The sequence below is a fragment of the Rhincodon typus genome, chromosome 9 (assembly GCF_021869965.1).
Source record: "Rhincodon typus isolate 14 chromosome 9, sRhiTyp1.1, whole genome shotgun sequence".
In the NCBI taxonomy this organism is placed as follows: Eukaryota; Metazoa; Chordata; class Chondrichthyes; order Orectolobiformes; family Rhincodontidae; genus Rhincodon; species Rhincodon typus.
The window spans coordinates 89143929-89161185 of record NC_063340.1 but is presented as its reverse complement, the minus strand read 5'-3'; the positions used below and the strand labels follow the sequence as shown (position 1 = coordinate 89161185).

The 17257-nt window shown below is 42.3% G+C and overlaps 1 protein-coding gene across 2 annotated transcripts in view; it reads right to left on the bottom strand.

Moving 5' to 3' along the window:
• LOC109932452 (zinc finger protein PLAG1-like) overlaps positions 1 to 17028 on the bottom strand; it is a 34503-nt gene extending 17475 nt beyond the window's left edge. Inside the window, exons 1-4 of one of the 2 annotated variants that reach the window (XM_048601074.1) lie at positions 16957 to 17028; positions 14908 to 15005; positions 2172 to 2214; positions 401 to 556 (exon numbers count right to left, since the gene is read on the bottom strand). In XM_048601074.1, the coding sequence (XP_048457031.1) occupies positions 401 to 556; positions 2172 to 2190 (175 nt within the window). In that variant the 5' untranslated portion in view covers positions 2191 to 2214; positions 14908 to 15005; positions 16957 to 17028. Of the gene's footprint in view, positions 1 to 400; positions 557 to 2171; positions 2215 to 14907; positions 15006 to 16920 lie in introns of both variants that reach the window. The other variant, XM_020531621.2, reaches the window with a different exon arrangement.
• Between the last annotated feature and the right edge of the window lie 229 nt (positions 17029 to 17257).

Genomic DNA, 17257 nt, shown 5'->3' with positions numbered 1-17257 from the left:
AATGTCTCTGTGAACCAGCTGTGTACTAATGTCTCTGTGAACCAGCTGTGTACTAATGTCTCTGTAAACCAGCCTGTGTACCAATGTCTCAGTGAACCAGCCTGTGTACCAATGTCTCTGTGAACCAGCCTGTGTTCTAATGTCTCTGTGAACCAGCCTGTGTACTAACGTCTTTGTGAACCAGCTTGTGTACCAATGAGGCTAGTCCAAGTCAGTTTCTAGTTGGTGATAACTCCAAGATGTTGCCTCTTTATTCCATTCTTTACTTTGCAGCTGCTTCTGCAATATGTTCATTGTTATGTCCCCTTCTCCTCTGGTTTATAGCCATTCACCTCCAACTGTAAGTGATACCTTCAGGACCTGGGGCCCGTGCGGCACAGTCTCTGTACCAGGCACTCACTGTGTTTGTTGACAGCTGGCATCTCCAATATTCGGAGGGCAAGGTAATGTGGAAGAGTCAGCCTGGCACGGCTGGGAATGGTCCTGTCCTTCACCTTGATCAATGGTCCATGTATCCTACACTCTCCTGGCAGGCATTTCCCACAGTCCACGCACCCTGTGACAACAACGACAACCTGCATTTATATAGCAGCTTTAATTGTAGCTGACCTGGAGAATGACCCATGAAATTAAAGTTCAGTATTGCAAATCAACAACTGGTGATCTCCAGTTTTGGGTTGACTCCTGTGTGGGGCCACATACTTTTTGTTTTCCTTTTGGACTCCAAGCTGGAAGACGGAAGTTGGGCATTGATATATCACCATGGGAACCAGAAAAGTATTTGTAACTTGAACATCAAATAGGATTGTGTGGTGCACACCTCAACTGTACATGATTATGTTATTTTATGGAATCCCTACAGTATGGAAGCAGGCCATTTGGCCCAACAAGTCCACACTGACCCTGCAAAGAGTATCCCGCCCAGACTCACCCCCCTATCCTATCTCTGTTGCCCTGGATTTCCCATGGTTAAGCCACCTAGCCTGCACATCCCTATACACTATGGGCAATTTTGCATGGCTAATTCACCTTATCTGCACATCTTTGGACTGTGGGAGGAAACTGGAGCGCCTGGAGGAAACCCACACAGATATGGGGAGAATGTGCAAACTTCACACAGACAGTCGCCCGAGGGTGGTCTCAAACCCGGGTTCAAAGAAAAAAGAACAATACAGCACAGGAATCAGCCCTTTGGCCCTCCAAGCTTGCGCTGCCACATTTTGCCCTTCCATTTTGCCTGTTCCTGGCATTGTGAGGCAGCAGTGCTAACCTCTGAACCACCATGCATGGATTTATAGATCAGTGACATAAATACTTTATGAGGAAGGGTGCACCAGGAGATTTTCGTGAAGGAAAACCTGCTTAACGACAGCCTTTGTATTGGTCCGGCCGCAGCTTGTTAGACTGATGAGTGTTATGTACTCAGAGTTATCCAGAAACATGTAAACAAGAAGCATCTCTCACCATCTCTCTCTATTACCGGAAGAGGGAAAAAAAGAAAGATTTCTAATAAAGAAAAGACCTAGAGGTCCATCCAATGAGCTACTCAATTGAAGATCAACCATCGCTTTGCAAACAACATCATGTCATCATCACTGGGAAAAAATTTAAAAGGATCATGAGAAAGAACTTCCCCCACCCTTTGGTCTGGAATTTGAATGACAGAATTTGTTTCGTCCTGTCTATATTTTTCCATCTGAATAATTTATGTCAAATCATCTGTATTTTATCTGTCTTATTTGTGAATGAATGTGTGTATGCTTGGGTTTTAAAGGGTTATAGCTTATGTTGAAAAGCAGTAATGACTAATCCATTTTTGTTTTGCCATTTGTTGGTGAATAAGATTTTTTTGTTAAATAAATCATTATTTTCCTGTTAATGAGGAAACCTGATGTGAATTGATTTTGTCCTGAATAGCAGTGAATCAGGCAAAGTAATCATTTTGGTTGGATATTTGTGACGGCTTGTGGGATTGTAGGGCTCCATTCTGGCATGTTTCTCTGACTCCGATCACCTACCAACACTCATACACTCGAAACTGGTGTATGTGTCGGGAGCGAGTTTGTTGGTCGTTAAATGAGGAGTTCAGAATAAAACGAGTAAGGTAAATGAGCTCCAAGTGCATACAAGTCAAACATTCCAAAACAATTTATGAAAAAGGGTGAACTTACAGAGCTCATCAGAGGACATGTTCAAGGAGCATGAGGGGAAGACCTGTCAAGGGAAACATTGTTTAGTAAAACACGCAGTGACAGTCCTTAATCCTTCCATAACCTTGCTGGTACGATTCCTTGTCACATCACTTACTTTCATGATTCCTTCAACCTTTGAGAGCCCTTTCCTCGGTTGGAATACAGAGGTCAGTGAATTAAAGGAAAGGACTTGGCTCTAGAGAAATCTCTCAAATACCATATAATTGAGACACTGCAACAATGACAAACTGCCCACAATTTGCACTTAAAACATTGCCTTAATTAAACTACTCTAACACACACCACTGGAGCATTATTGTACATTATTGAACAGTCACATAAGCAGACATTCAATCTATTGACCAAAAGCTGATCTAACGTAGTTGGTTTTGAAGAGCAGCTTAAAGGAGGAAAGAGAGTTTGAGAAGTTTAGCGAGGCACTTAGGGCCCTGGCTGTTTGTCGGAGCTTGCTATGTGTTAATTGGCTGCTATGTTTCCTCTGTTATACCAGGCACACAGTTTAGAAGCTCTTTATTGTGTCCAAAGCATATCCTGAGGACGTGAAAGCCTCTGTTTAAATACATTGATTGATTTATTGTCAAGTGTACTGAAATACAGTGAAAAGCTTTGTTTATGAGCGGTCTAGGCAGATCACAGTAAGCAAAGGATATACAGATCAAAAAGACTTAGGCAGAGGCATACAGGTTACATTGCACAGGACGTGCAATGGCGAGGTGAATGTTAGCAAGGTCAGTGTTATTTGAGGCTAGAGTGTTCATTCATCAATCTAATAACGGCTAGGAAGAAGCTGTTCCTGAACTTGCTCATGCATATGTTCAGGTTTTCTGTATCTTCTTCCTGATGGAAGAGATTGTAGGAGAACAGCAGCATTAATATCTCCACAGTCCTTAAAACTTTTTCCCTGTCAATGGCAAGCACATGCACACACACATATGGGGAGAGTTCAGGTCATTCTCCCAGGGGTTTAAGCTGTAGCATCAAATTTCAACAATAGCCTTCGCTGGTCAATCATCCCCTCCCAGATTCACCAGTGACACTGTACTCTCACCACTACAACCTTCTTGCAAACGACACTCCACCTCTTTGATGTTCATTTTCAATCAGGCACAGAATATGGACTCTACTGATAAGACTGGCATTTGAATCCCTCCCCTCACTGACCCAGTGATGGTATTGTTGAACCTTCTTTGTATCCTGCAGAAGCAATTTGATACAACTGAGTGACCATTTTGGAGGAAACTTGGGAGTCAACAACGTTGGTTTGGAATTGACGTCACCCACTGTAGTTTGACCAGGTGAGAACAGTCAGTTGTAGACAAACAAGAGGCTGGAAGAACAGGACTGAAAAACGGTTATGCCCGAAATGTTGACTTCTCCTTTCCTCCAGATGCTGCCTGGCCTGCTGTGTTCTTCCAGCCTCCTGTCTGTCTACCTTGAATTCCAGCATCTGCAGCTTTTTTTGTCTCTAGTCGAGAACAGTCAGCTCCCTGCCCTAAAAGGTGATCAAGTTAGATTTTTATGACATTGCTTTTTAAATCTAATTCTTTTTTAAAACTGAACATAAAGTGGAGTTGACCTCACTGTCTACCCAATTATTAGCACAGGCCTCTAAAGTACAGTAATTTAATGACTGCACCATAATTTATTTCTGTTAATCACTGTTGACAAAATCGTAAAATAAAAGTGGAATCCGCACATCCAGTGAAAGCTGCAGTCAGCATTGGTGAAGAGTCTTCAGCGAGCCCTTACGCCAAGCTTCAAAGACTGAATTGGCGATGAAATCTGACTGAATTTCAGTAAATTCAACCCACAGCAGGTGAACTGCAGCGGTTCAAGAAGGCAGCTCACCATCACCTTCTCAACAGGCAATAAATGCTGGCCCAGCCAGTATCCCCATGTCCCCTGAGTGAATAAAAAAAACTCACTCCTTCCTCTTTACCCCTTACACTTCAGTCAGAAACCAAAAGGTAAACACTTCACCAAACAAGCAGTGGAGGAAATAAGTGGAATTTCAACCCCAGAACTTGGAACCTATAGCATAGAATCAGGCCATTCAGCTCATCTAATCTCTGCTGGTATTTATACACTTCAAAAGCCTACACCCAGTCCATTCACCTTGTCTCAGCCTTCTAGGATATCTTTCTGTCCCCATTTCTCTCATGTATTCATCTGGTTTTCTCAAAGAGAGGAGCTACCCATGAGAGGAAAGATATGTCTGCTGGATTACCAATCCATTCAGATACATTCTTGGATGATACTTTACAACCATTCCTCTCTCTCATCAGCACGTGGCTCCCCGTTGGGTCAAGTGATCAAATGGCCTCTTCTCACATTCCATTTCTTTAGCTCAGTATCTTGCTCCATTCCACAACATCACACATGACTCATTCCTGAGCTAGAACTAGATACCATCCCGATGAGGGCCACAGATCTTCAGGGAGTAAGGGAGGGTCATGGACCAAGAGGATGGATCAGTCTTGATTGATGATTGGGTATGGATCTGTCCTGATCAGTGAGATGTACATAGATATATAATATATAAAGATCATTTTGAGAGTATGGGTTTTTACATAGTGGCGTATAGGGTTGGTCGCTCTTCTGAAGCATTTTTAAAAAATAACTCATTCAGACAGTCCTTCTGGAATAGTGATCTAATTCAGTATATATCAGACAGCAGGGACATTTGGAGTGTTAATGGAAGATTGTTTTTATTGTTTCTTTTATGACAGCTTGAGTAAATATTGAAGGTATTTGCTTATTTTTGATTAAGGACAAGGATTGTTGCTGAAATTTAAAGTTTTTTCAGATAGTTCAGAATAGACCTGAGTGGGTTCAGATAAATATATTTAGCTAAGCAAACATAATTTCTTTCTGATAAAGAAGTATATGACAGTTCAGAGAAAACATGGTTACTTTGGTCTAAAAAGTTTAGTTTGTGAAACATCTAAACCTGATGTATTAGAGTAGGAATCTGCAGGTTATTAGGAGCTAAGAAAGTTTAAGCTCATATTTGACAGTTCACAGAACAGAGCTGGACAGAATTAGTGAAATAAAATTTAAGTATTTTATATGGTGGAGTAATTTCACTGTATTTGAATCTCTGTAATGGATAGTATCAGAAAACAGGATGAGAATTTGTTTGCTGGATGTTTCAAGAAGTTTCAAACTGTGTTCTAGAATTAGACAACTTTTTTTCTTGTCTTTTGTATAATAACTTTCTATACCATTGTTAAAAAAAAAACTACAGTGTGGTATTACTATGTTTTATTGAATGACCACCACATTATCTAAAATAAAAGAAACATCAGGACAGCTTTCATTCCAGGATCTGACTGACTCAGCCTGGTTCACAGAAAGGAGCACATATTGGGGTTGATAAGGAGAGGAGCAAATATTAGACCTGACTGGGGATGAATGATATGGCCTTTAAAAGAGTGATTGTATGACAGTTTAGCTTGTTAATCATCCAAGCAAATCTTTCCAACACTTCGCATACATCTCTGAGGGATACTGACACAAAGGCAGCGGCAAATTTCATAGATAAAGCAGTCTAAGGTTCTCAGGAAGGGCAGGAAAGTGGAGGTGAGAATGGGAGATGGTCGCCTAATGGTATTATCACTAGATCTATTAATGCAGAGACCTAGGTAATGTTCTGGCAAACCTGCATTCAAATCCTACCATGGCAGATGGTGGAATCTGAATTCAATTCAATGAAATTTAAAGTTTAATGAAGACCATTGCTGACTTTTGGGGAACAGAAACCCACCTGGTTCACTAATGTGAAAGGAAAGGAATTCTGCCATCCTTATCTGGTCTGGCCTATCTGTGACTTCAGACTCACAGCAATGTGGTGGATCTTGTAACTGCCCTCTGAGCAATTAGGGATGGACAATAAATGCTGAATGAATAAAATAAAAATCACCTTGAACATATTGTTCTAAGTATCTGTCGTGAATACGTTCTATGAATTCTTCCTCATGGCTATCTCTGCCAATCTGACTATCCCAATCTATATGAAGATAGATGATTAATAACTGCCATTTTTACATGCCCTCATTATCTCCTGATTTATTCTCAGCTTAATGTTAGGGGTTTATAGAAATCATTATGTTAAAGGTTAATTAAGACTGGACCATAAATTACTTACAGATTGGAATTTCTGAGTATATTATGACAATGCCTGAGGAAAATGTCATGGGGGGTCTTGGTTTGGCACAAATGTTTCCAATTTTCAATCAAAATGTCTTGAAATAACAAACTCAAGCTTGCATGAACAAAGAATTTCTCCACTATGTTGCTAATTCAGAGGCTCCAACATCATATCCCATTTTCATTAAAACAAAAGTATGAAGGGAATATGGGCCAAAGGCAGGTATGTCAAGCTAGGCCACAGATCAACCATGATCTCTCTGAATGGTGGAACATGCTCGATGGGCTCAATGGCCTACTGCTGCTCCTACGAATGGACCAGCCTTGTTCAATACATCAGCCATATGTCTTTCAGGATACAGAGGTATATTCCTGCATTTTGATTATGTGATCTGAATACTCACATTGGTACGGTGTGTGAATTTAAACCTTTCTATCCTGTTTTTAGTAAAACAGATAATACACCGTGTATCATTGAGCGTCCTCTCGTTATTGTTTTATGTATGAACCGTCTGGACTCCAGTATCGGATCCCAGTGACTAACATGTTGCTACGTTCAATCTTATTAGTTTCACGTGCACAGTTCATGTGACACAATCTCATGTTTTCTACCACCAGGATCTCAACTCTTTAACATGCGTGGCAATACAGCGCCTTCCACAGATCAAAAGAAATCAGTCTGTAAAAAAATACGGAACAAATCGTTTGTCAATAAACACACTCTTAATCATTAAACCAGCTGCTGTGACTCTAAGGCCTTGCACTGTTTCTGCTTTAACCACCTAAAAGCATTGCCACACTGATTGATGGGCAATATTTGGACACTTACAGCAAACACAATGAACAGACCCTTTTAAACCAGCAGTGTCCAAGATGTTAGCCACATGTGGTAAATTGGGAATCCAGATGTGAGATTATTACATTTCTGATTTGTATGCTTTTTGAAAAACTCTTTCATTGATCACCTGATCACAATAGTCATGTTGCTAAGGTGTGTGTTTGTGAATTTTAATCTTTGTCAGATGTTTGTCTGGTAACATATGAAAGCAGAGAATGCAATTTTTGTTTTGATCAATGCGTCTGCTTATGTCTCTGGTTACTGGGCAGCCGTAAGTGTTGATTCAGTAGGAAATACACATCGCAGAGTCACAGAATTGTTCCAATATAGATGGAGGTTATTTGGCTCATCGCGTGCACACTGCCCCTTTGAATGGGCATTTTAAAAACTGGTTTTGTGGATGTGGGGATCATTGGCCAGGACAGCATTTGTTGCCCATCCCTAACTGCCCAGGGGGCAGTCCCGAGTTATTGCTGTCAGTCCAGACTCACATGTAGGTCAGACCAAGTAAAAGGATGGCAGATTTCTTTCCTTAAAGAACATTAGTCATCCAAATGTTATTTGACAAAGGTTACACGGTCACCATTAAATTCCAGATTTTCAAGAATCCAAACTTCAACATCTACCATGGTGGGATTCGAACTCATAGTCCCAGTGCACTGGCCTGGGGTTAGTGAAGATCTACCATCCTTAACATTCCGGTCTGCAAGTGGGTGCATTTGTGAGTGTGTAAGTCTGTGTTTGTTTATGTGTATACAAGTCTGTCCTTGTGTATGTGTAGAAGTCTGTGCTTGTGTATATATGTCCATGTGTTTGCAAGTCTGTGTCTACCTGAATCTGTCTGTACATGTAAATCTCTGTGTGTCTGTTTTTGAGTGTACATGCATTTATCTGTGTTTGCACATGCATGTAAACCCACATATATTCTGTGTGTTGACTGCATTGTTTGAAAGGACTGATGCAACTCACATGCTCAGTAGATTTTACTTTCTCTCAGAATCATACAGGACAGGAAAGGCCCTTTGGCCCATCAAGTCTATGACAGCCTATCTATTCCAATCCCACTTTCCAGCACTTAACCCAAAGCCTTGAATGTTATGACATTTCAAGTATTCATAACCTGTCCTGCCATCTTATGGAACCTGAAGACAATCAGCCCATGATCCCTCTGTTCCTCTCTTAGCTTCCTAGTGTCCTGCCATTCATTGCATACTCCCTTGTCTTGTTATTTCTGCCAAATGTATCACCTCACACTTTTCAGGGTTAAATTCCATCTGCCACTGATCTCTCACCCACCCAATCCATTTGTATCTTCCAGTGACCTAAATCCTTCTTCCACACTATTAGCCATCCAGCTAATTAGTATATCATCTGCAAACTTACTTATCAACACTCCCCTCCACATCCTTATTGACATTGTCTATCACAAAGATTAAGGGGCTTAGCACTGATCCTTATGGTACACTACTGCATACTAGGCTGCGGTAACATCTGCCCTGCTGTGACGAGGAGACATTCCACTCCCAAGCATCCCAGATGTCCGTCTTTTTCAAACAATGCTCTTTCCCCACCTCTATCATCCAGACAGCTCTCCACTGCACCTCCTCCATTCCCTGCTCCACAGCTCTTAACCACCATCTCCCTCCAAATATAATAAAAATAGCGTCCCCCTTGTCCTCACTTTACACCCCACCAGCCTCCGCATCCAACATATCATCCTCAAACACTTCCGCCAACTCCAGTTAGACCCCACCACCCAGAACATCTTCCACTCCCCACCACTCTCTGCCTTCCGCAAGAACCTTTCACTACTCCTTAGTTCGCACCACACTCCCCACCAGCCACTCCAACCCCCGCGGTACCTTCCCCTGTAACCGTAAACAATGCAACACCTGCCCACACACCACCTCCCTCACCTCTATCCCGGGCCCTAAACAGCCCTTCCAAGTGAGACATAGCTTCACCTGCATCTCTTCCGACCTAGTCCATTGCATTTGCTGCTCCCGATGTGGTCTCCTCTACAGCGATGAGATCAAATGTAGACAAGGTGATCGTTTTGCTCAGCATTTGTAGACAAACAAGAGGCTGGAAGAACAGGACTGAAGAAGGGTTATACCCGAAACGTTGACTGCTCCTTTGCTCCAGATGCTGCCTGGCCTGCTGTGTTCTTCCAGCCTCCTGCTTGTCATCCACTAATACGTACAGCCTTCTACCATCACTCTCTTCCTGCCATAAAGCCAACTTTGAATCCATTGCAATAAGTTACCCTGGATCTCAACGTTAGAAAAGTCTCTTCAAAAACTTCCTGTCCAATTTCACGATAAAATTTGTTTGGCAATGTGTATCAGATAATACACTCAATGAATGGAGATAATTGAACTATCTTTCTCACACTGAGTGAACAATACATGTTAAAACAGTCTAAGGTACAGTATACTCCTGCAACATGTGCCCTTCAATGGGAAAGTTAGTGTCACAATGGTAATAGTACTAAGCTAGCAATCAGATAGCTTTTCAGGGGGCATAGGTTCAAATCCAACCAATGCAGCTGAGCTATAGCAGAGGTGATGACCTAATGGCATTATCCAGGTAATGTTTTGGGGACCTTGGTTCAAATCCTGCCGCAGGAGATAGTGGAATTTGAAATTTTTTTTTTAAAAGCCTAGAATCTGATTTCCATAAATCCATTGTTAAATGTTGGGAAAATCCCATCTGGTTCAATTTAGGTAACAGAACTGCCATCCTTACCTGGTCTGGCCTACATATGACTCCAGACCCACAGCAATGTAGCTGACTCTTAATTGCCCTCTGGGCAATTAGGGATGGGTAATAAATCCTCACCTAGCCAGTGATGCCCTCATCCTGTGAATGATAAAAAGAAAAAAGTGCATGTTGTAACAAAAACAGTGGCCTGGTATTGTAAGAAAGAGTCAGTGATGTTCCATTCAACATTTAATCATCATCCTTCTCATTCACTGTCTTTGTTTCAGGTCTTAATTTTAAAATTCTCATCTTGTATTCAAATCCCTCCATGGTTTCATTGAATTCTCTATGAACGTCTCAAGTCCCGCATCTCTCCAAAGTCTCTGCGTTCTTCCAATTCTGGCCTGTTGCACATCCCCACCATTCATGGCTGTGCCTTCAAATGCCCAGATCCCAAACTCTGGAATTCCCTCGCTAAACCTCTTCACTTTCTTTATTATGCTCTTTAAAACCCCCTTCCATCTATCCCATCATCCACTGCTTTTGCACAGCTTCGATTTGTGCCAAATGCACCTTGTTTCTTGATTTGATTTACTTCATCAGATCTGCTACATAAATGCAAGTTGTTGTAATGTACTGACAGTGTCCGAAACTGAAGCATTGATTGGGAAATACTTTTGACTTTTGACAGCACTGTTCAGTTAATAACAGACAGGGAGACTTTGATTCTGTACTGTAAAGTATATTTATTTTAAAAACCCCTTCATTTCTATAGTATCTTTCACAGCCTCAGGACATTGTTACATCTCAGGAAGTTCAGCCAATGCTGTAAAATAGACCATAAGACCATAAGACCTAGGAGTAGAAATTAGGCCATTTGGCCCATCGAGTCTGCTCTGCCATTCAATCATGGCTGCTAAGTTCCTCAACCCCACTCTCCGGCTTTCTCCCCGTAACTCTTGATCCCCTTGATAATCAAGAACCTATCTATCTCAGTCTTAAATGTACTCAATGACCTGGCCTCCACAGCCTTCTGTGGCAGTGAATTCCATAGATTCACTACTCTCTGGCTGAAGAAGTTTCTCCTTACCTCCGTTCTAAAAGGTCTTCCCTTTACTCTAAGGCTGTGCCCTCGGGTCCTAGTCTCTCCTACCAATGGAAGCATCTTCCCAACATCCACTCTGTCCAGGCCATTCAGTATTCTGTAAGTTTCAATTAGATCCCCCCTCGTCCTTCTAAACACCAATGAGTATAGTCCCAGAGTCCTCAAACATTCCTCATATGTTAAGCTTTACATTCTTGAGACCATTCTCGTGAACCTCCTCTGAACCCACTCCAGGGTCAGTGCATCCTTCCTGAGATGTGGGGCCCAAAACTGCGCACAATACTCCAAATGTGGTCTGACCAGAGGCTTGTAAAGCCCCAGTAGTACATCCCTGCTTTTATATTCAAGTCCTGTCAAAATAAATGCCAACATTGCATTTGCCTTCCTGACTACTGACTCAACCTGCAAGTTTACCTTGAGAGAATCCTGGACTAGAACTCCCAAGTCTCTTTGCACTTCAGACTTCTGAATTTTTTCTCCATTTAGAAAATAGTCCATGCTTTTATCACTTTTACAAAAGTGCATGACCTCACACTTTCCTACGTTGTACTCCATCTGCCACTTCTTTGCCCACTCTCCTAACCTGTCCAAATCCTTCTGCAACCTCCCCCACCTCCTAAATACTACCTGTCCCTCTACTTATCTTTGTATCATCTGCAAACTTAGCCAGAATGCCCACAGTTCCTTCATCTAGATCGTTAATGTATAAAGTGAAAAGTTGTGGTCCCAACACTGACCCTTGCGGAATGCCACTTGTCACTGGCTGCCATCCTGAGAAAGACCCCTTTATCCCCACTCTCTGCTTCCTGCCAGACAGCCAATCTTCTATCCATGATAGCACCTTGCCTCTAGCACAATGGGTCCTTATCTGACTCAGCAGCCTCCTGTGTGGCACCTTGTCAAAGGCCTTCTTGAAGTTCAGGCAGATAACATCCATTGGCTCTCCTTGGTCTACCCTGCTCGTTACTTGCTCAAAGAATTCTAGCAGATTTGTCAGGCATGACCTGTCCTTGATGAAACCATGCTGACTTTGCCCTATTTTACCATTCTTCCAAATATTCAGAAATCTCATCCTTTACAGGAACTGTTGCTGACAATATGCTCACAATTTTCCACATACAGCAATGAGATGGATGGCCAGTGCTGGATGAGGGATAACTATTGACATTGGGACATTGGGAAAAAAATTATATGACTCCTTTTTGAGACCTCAGGATCTTTAATGTCCATCCAAGACTGTAACATGCAGCTGTTTAACATTTTATCTTATGTTAAACAGTATCTCTGACCAGAGCAGCTCACTGCTATGATCCTGAGTTTGTGTGATGACCCACAATCCTGGGTCTGAGATGAAAGTATTACCCACTGAACCAATGTGATATATTGCTGTGAAAAGAGAAATTCCATTAAAACTTTCTACCTAAGGACAGATATAAGAATACAAGAAGCGTCACCGGACCCAAAACTTTAACTCTGTCTTTTCCTTCATGGATGCTGCTAGACCTGCTGAGCTTTTCCAGCTTTGTTTTTGTTCTTGATTTACAGCATTCCTAGTTCTTTCGGTTTTTATAAAGAATACCAAATTTCAAGCTGAGCAACAGTTTATACTCTATGAGAAAAGTGTGTTGATTGGTAGACAAGCTAAGATATTTCAATCGAGAATTGCTGCCCATATGCTTTTGAGGACAGGGTCCTATCTATGTATATGTGTAACAAGTGTCAGTGAGTTACAATGATTAAAAATCTTAAATTCATTGTTAGTGCAACTCTTAGTACATTTGGGATTGTTTGGCAAATGCTGTCCAACTGCAGAGTCACATTTAATGATGCACAATATGCTCTGAGTTTTGTAAGAGCAGCCTGGTTAAACACGATCAGTATGCTGCCTGCTGCAAATAGGCAGAAAGTGCGGATTTATACAATCCACCAGGAGTTATTAAGTCACAAGACCAATGCATCTAGCATTGCACCAGCACTAAAATTTATCTCTCACCTTCTCATTTGTAAGATGGGAATAACATCGCTTTGCCTTGACTGCAACTTCTTGTTAGTGGAGAAAACCATTTGTATTGCTAGTGCATAGTGGCTGTTCAACTATTTCAAAGAACCCTTTTCTTATGCAGTATAAATTATTATTACCATTGAAGTTTGGTATTTTTGCAGCTGTGCTGATGAGTGCAACTGAAAAAGCCTTCACAATATTGATCTGATTTTCAGAGCTCAAATGGTGCTTGTGGTTAGTTTGCTTGTAGGAGTTTTCTTTTGTTGTAAGAAAATTGACCATAAAATTGAGGTTTCAGAAACTGACTCCAGAGAGTTATCTAATATATGGAATCACAGAATTGTGGAATCCCTAGAGAGTGGAAGCAGGCCATTCAGCCCATCAAGTCCACACCGACCCTCTGTAACGCATCACACCCACATCCATCCCTCTACCCTATCCGTGCAACCCTACATTTTCCATGACTAATCCACCTAGCCTGCACATAACCAGACACTATGAGCAATTTAGCATGGCCAATCCACCTAACCTGCACATCTTTGGACTGTGGAAGGAAACCGGAGCACCCGGAGGAAACCCACACAGACACGGGGAGAATGTGCAAACTCCACACAGACAGTCAGTCAGAGCTTGTGACTACATTGTGATGGTTGACAGAGAAAAAGAAAATGGGGTAAATCTCAATCAGCAACAGGGAAAGTTGGAAGAGAAGCGGGAGCCAAACAATGGAAATTAAGTTATAATGGAAATTAAGTTCAAGACAAGTAGAATGTACTCATGAGGATGCTTCTCATTGACCACTGATTCATCAGTCATTGACTCCTCAGTCACTCTGGCCCAGCTTACATCTTGGTGGTCAACTTTATTCTTCAACTTGTTTTACAAAATCAAAACTTAATCCTCAAGTCTCCTCTCCACAGTAAATTTAATGCAATCATTCATTCATTTTAAACAGATGCGTCAAAGCAGCCAACAGGAAAGTTTTCACCCAAATGGTGAGGATTTCATAAAACCGGCTTCTGAGAGTCTGTGCATCTGGAAATTGCAACCATTTCATTGTCTTAAGGGGGCTTTTGTGGAGCAGTGGTCATAACCCTCCCTCTGGGCGAAAGGTTCAAGTCCCAGCTGCTCTGGAGGTGTGTCAAAACATATTTGAACAGGCGGATTCAAAATAATTTTTTTCTGATGTAAACATTAGTTCAAAGTGATCAGAAACCCCCATAAATGGGCTTAAAACAATTGAGTTTCAATGTATAACAAGACCCAAATAAACTTGGGCATCATGAGAACTTTCTTTCCAGGATTTGTGAGTATGTGTGTGACTGAGGAGGAGACACCATAGCCATGTGGAAACCATAGGAAACAGCAAGAGAGAGGGAAATAAGGACATGTGCTGTCGTCACCCTCCAGTATGTTGGATGTTGCAATGCTAATTACAGAGCAAGGGGTGGGGCCCAGAAAGCAGAGGGGGCAATTAAAAAAAGAGACATTAGAATTGTCAAGGACTCTCAATGTGTAAATAAAGGCTGATGTGGTGATGGGCTCCTAGCCTCTGTGCAAGTTATTTCAGTGGCAACGAGAGAAAAGCACGCTCCTGAAGAAATTCACTTGCAACTGTCATCTTTGAGTTAGGGGAAATATTTCTGGCATCATGCCGCTATTTGGGAAGCTTGATTCATTCGATCCTGCTGTCAAAGACTGGGCCCAGTATGTGGAAAAAATGCGTTATTTTTTCCAGGTAAATGACATTGGGGAAGATGAAAAGGAAGAAGGAAATCCCCACCATCCTCGGCACCTTTTCTGCAACCACAGAAAGTGCTACACCTGCCCTTACACCTTCCCCCTTCACCTTCATTTGAGGCACAAAACAAACCTTCCATATCAGACAAAGGTTCACCTGCACATCCGTCAACTTGGTCTACTCTATCCGCCGCTCCCGATGTGGTCTCCTCTACATTGGTGAGACGAAACGTAGGCTCGTAGAGCATCTGTACTCTGTACACAAAAAATGACAACACCTTCTGGTCATGAACTATTTTAATTCCCCCTCCCACTCCCTGTCTGACATGTCCATCCTGGGCCTCCTCCTCAGAAGGGGCCCGACCCAAAACGTCAGCTTTCCTGCTCCTCTGATGCTGCCTGGCCTGCTGTGTTCCTCCAGCTCCACGCTGTGTTATCTCTGACTCCAGCATCTGCAGTTCTTACTATGTCTAAGGAAATCTCCTGATAGCTTCTGGGCTGCAGCTTTTTATGGTTATTAGGAGCCTAACTTTCCCTGGGGCACCAGATGTTAAAATCTTTCAAGAGTTGACAGATTTAGTTAAGGAATATTATGACCCCAAGTCTCCTCTAATTCTGAGACACTATCGGTTTTACTCGGCAATTTGAGAACCAGGGGCATCTATATCAGGATTTTTGACTAGATTAAGATGACTGGCAGAGGCACGTGACTTTGGTTTAACTCTTAATGAGATGCTGAAAGACTCAGAGGGGGTGAGATGCAGTGATTGTAACAAGGTCATTGAATATGAGTTCCCTGATTGGGGCTGTTAATCTGGCCCAATCAGGGAGCCCTGGCTGACAGCTATAAACAGGAATGTCAGATGATCTGAAACTCTGGGAGCTGGCTCTGAAGGAATATAGAATATATCAGAGATAGTAGGAACTGCAGATGCTGGAGAATCTGAGATAACAAGGTGTAGAGCTGGATGAACACAGCAGGCCAAGCAGCATCAGAGGAGCAGGAAGGCTGACATTTTGGGCCTAGACCCTTTATCATGACTTGTACTCCAATACAGAAGTACAGTGAAAAGTTTTTATAATGGCTGCCTTTTAACGGTACCATCTTAGCTACAAGTACGTAGGTACAAATCTTACAGATTAACAAAGTGCTGTTATACAAAAGATTAAAAGGAAAGCAGAAGCAACATTTGCAGTGTCTGTGAATGAGTTAGGAATGAGGAAATTATAACATTGTGACAAAGCCAAACAACAGCGGCAGGCAAAAGTGCTGAATCAGGACTCTCCACCAGTAAATAAGACTGACTGGGTGATGGGATACTGGTCTCCATGGAGTTGTTTTGGGAATGTGTTGATAGTTCTGAACATCTTGCTGAATGAAATTGAGATCATGTATAAAAGTAACAGTATGCTATCTGTCAGCTCTAAATGTCGGCTACATTACATTTTATAAGGCAACTGCATGGGTATATGACAAGGAAGGGTTCAGAGGGATATGGGCCAAATGCCGGCAAATAGGACTGGTTTAGTTTGCAATGTTTGCTCGGCGTGGACGAGTTGGAGCCCAGGGTCTGTTTCCGTGCTGTGTAACTCTATAACAAGCCCCGATCTGAGCCCCGCCCCCATTCCTTCATGGTCATTCATAAGATTCCGATGAATACAAGAGGTCAGAACTAGAGCTGCAATTGTATCTGAACAAAAAAAAAATTGGCTAGAGAGAAAGAGAGAGAGCAAGGGCTGTTAGTTGTAGATTACTTTCCAAAACAAACAGACTCCAAGACTGCACCCATCCCCCAAAGAACATGCACAGGGTCTCTCAGTCCCAGAGTATAACCCATACACATGACGAAGGGGAAGAATTTCACCAAAATGTGATGTTGCTGCAATTGGCAGCACAAAGAAATCAGCAAAACAGGGACAGTGTAATTATAGCGTCTCATTATTCATAAACAGTACAAACTCACTCCAGATGCAAATGAAACCTGCAATTGAAACCAATATAATCTCCCCTGCCTCCCCAAATGGTGCGACTGCAAATTTAATCAGTCACTTTTCCTTGGATATTCAGGCGAGGAGAGGATACAGAAGGAAGACTGCGCAAAGAGAGACTCTGGGTCAGAAGTTGCAGGTTTGCATTGTCAGAGAACATGCTTCTGAAAGGGGAACTCACCAGCATCGCACCCCCCTCCCCGCCCCTCATTCACACCTCCTCCGAGAGGCCTCTCGCTGCTCCTCACTGCTCCCCGAGGGCTCCTCCGTCCCTTCCCGTCCAACAGGCTGAACAACTCGACCAGATCCTAGGGGTGGGTTTCACAAAGGAAGTTCCAGCTCTCCTCAAATTGAACCTACCAGTCATTGAGATCTACAAGCTGCTGGGGAAGGGGGAGGGAGAAGAGGAGGGGCGACACTACTATTGTAACTCAAACACACAATACTCACTAACACAGACTGCTGTATAACACACACACACACACAATACTCACTAACACAGACTGCTGTATAACACA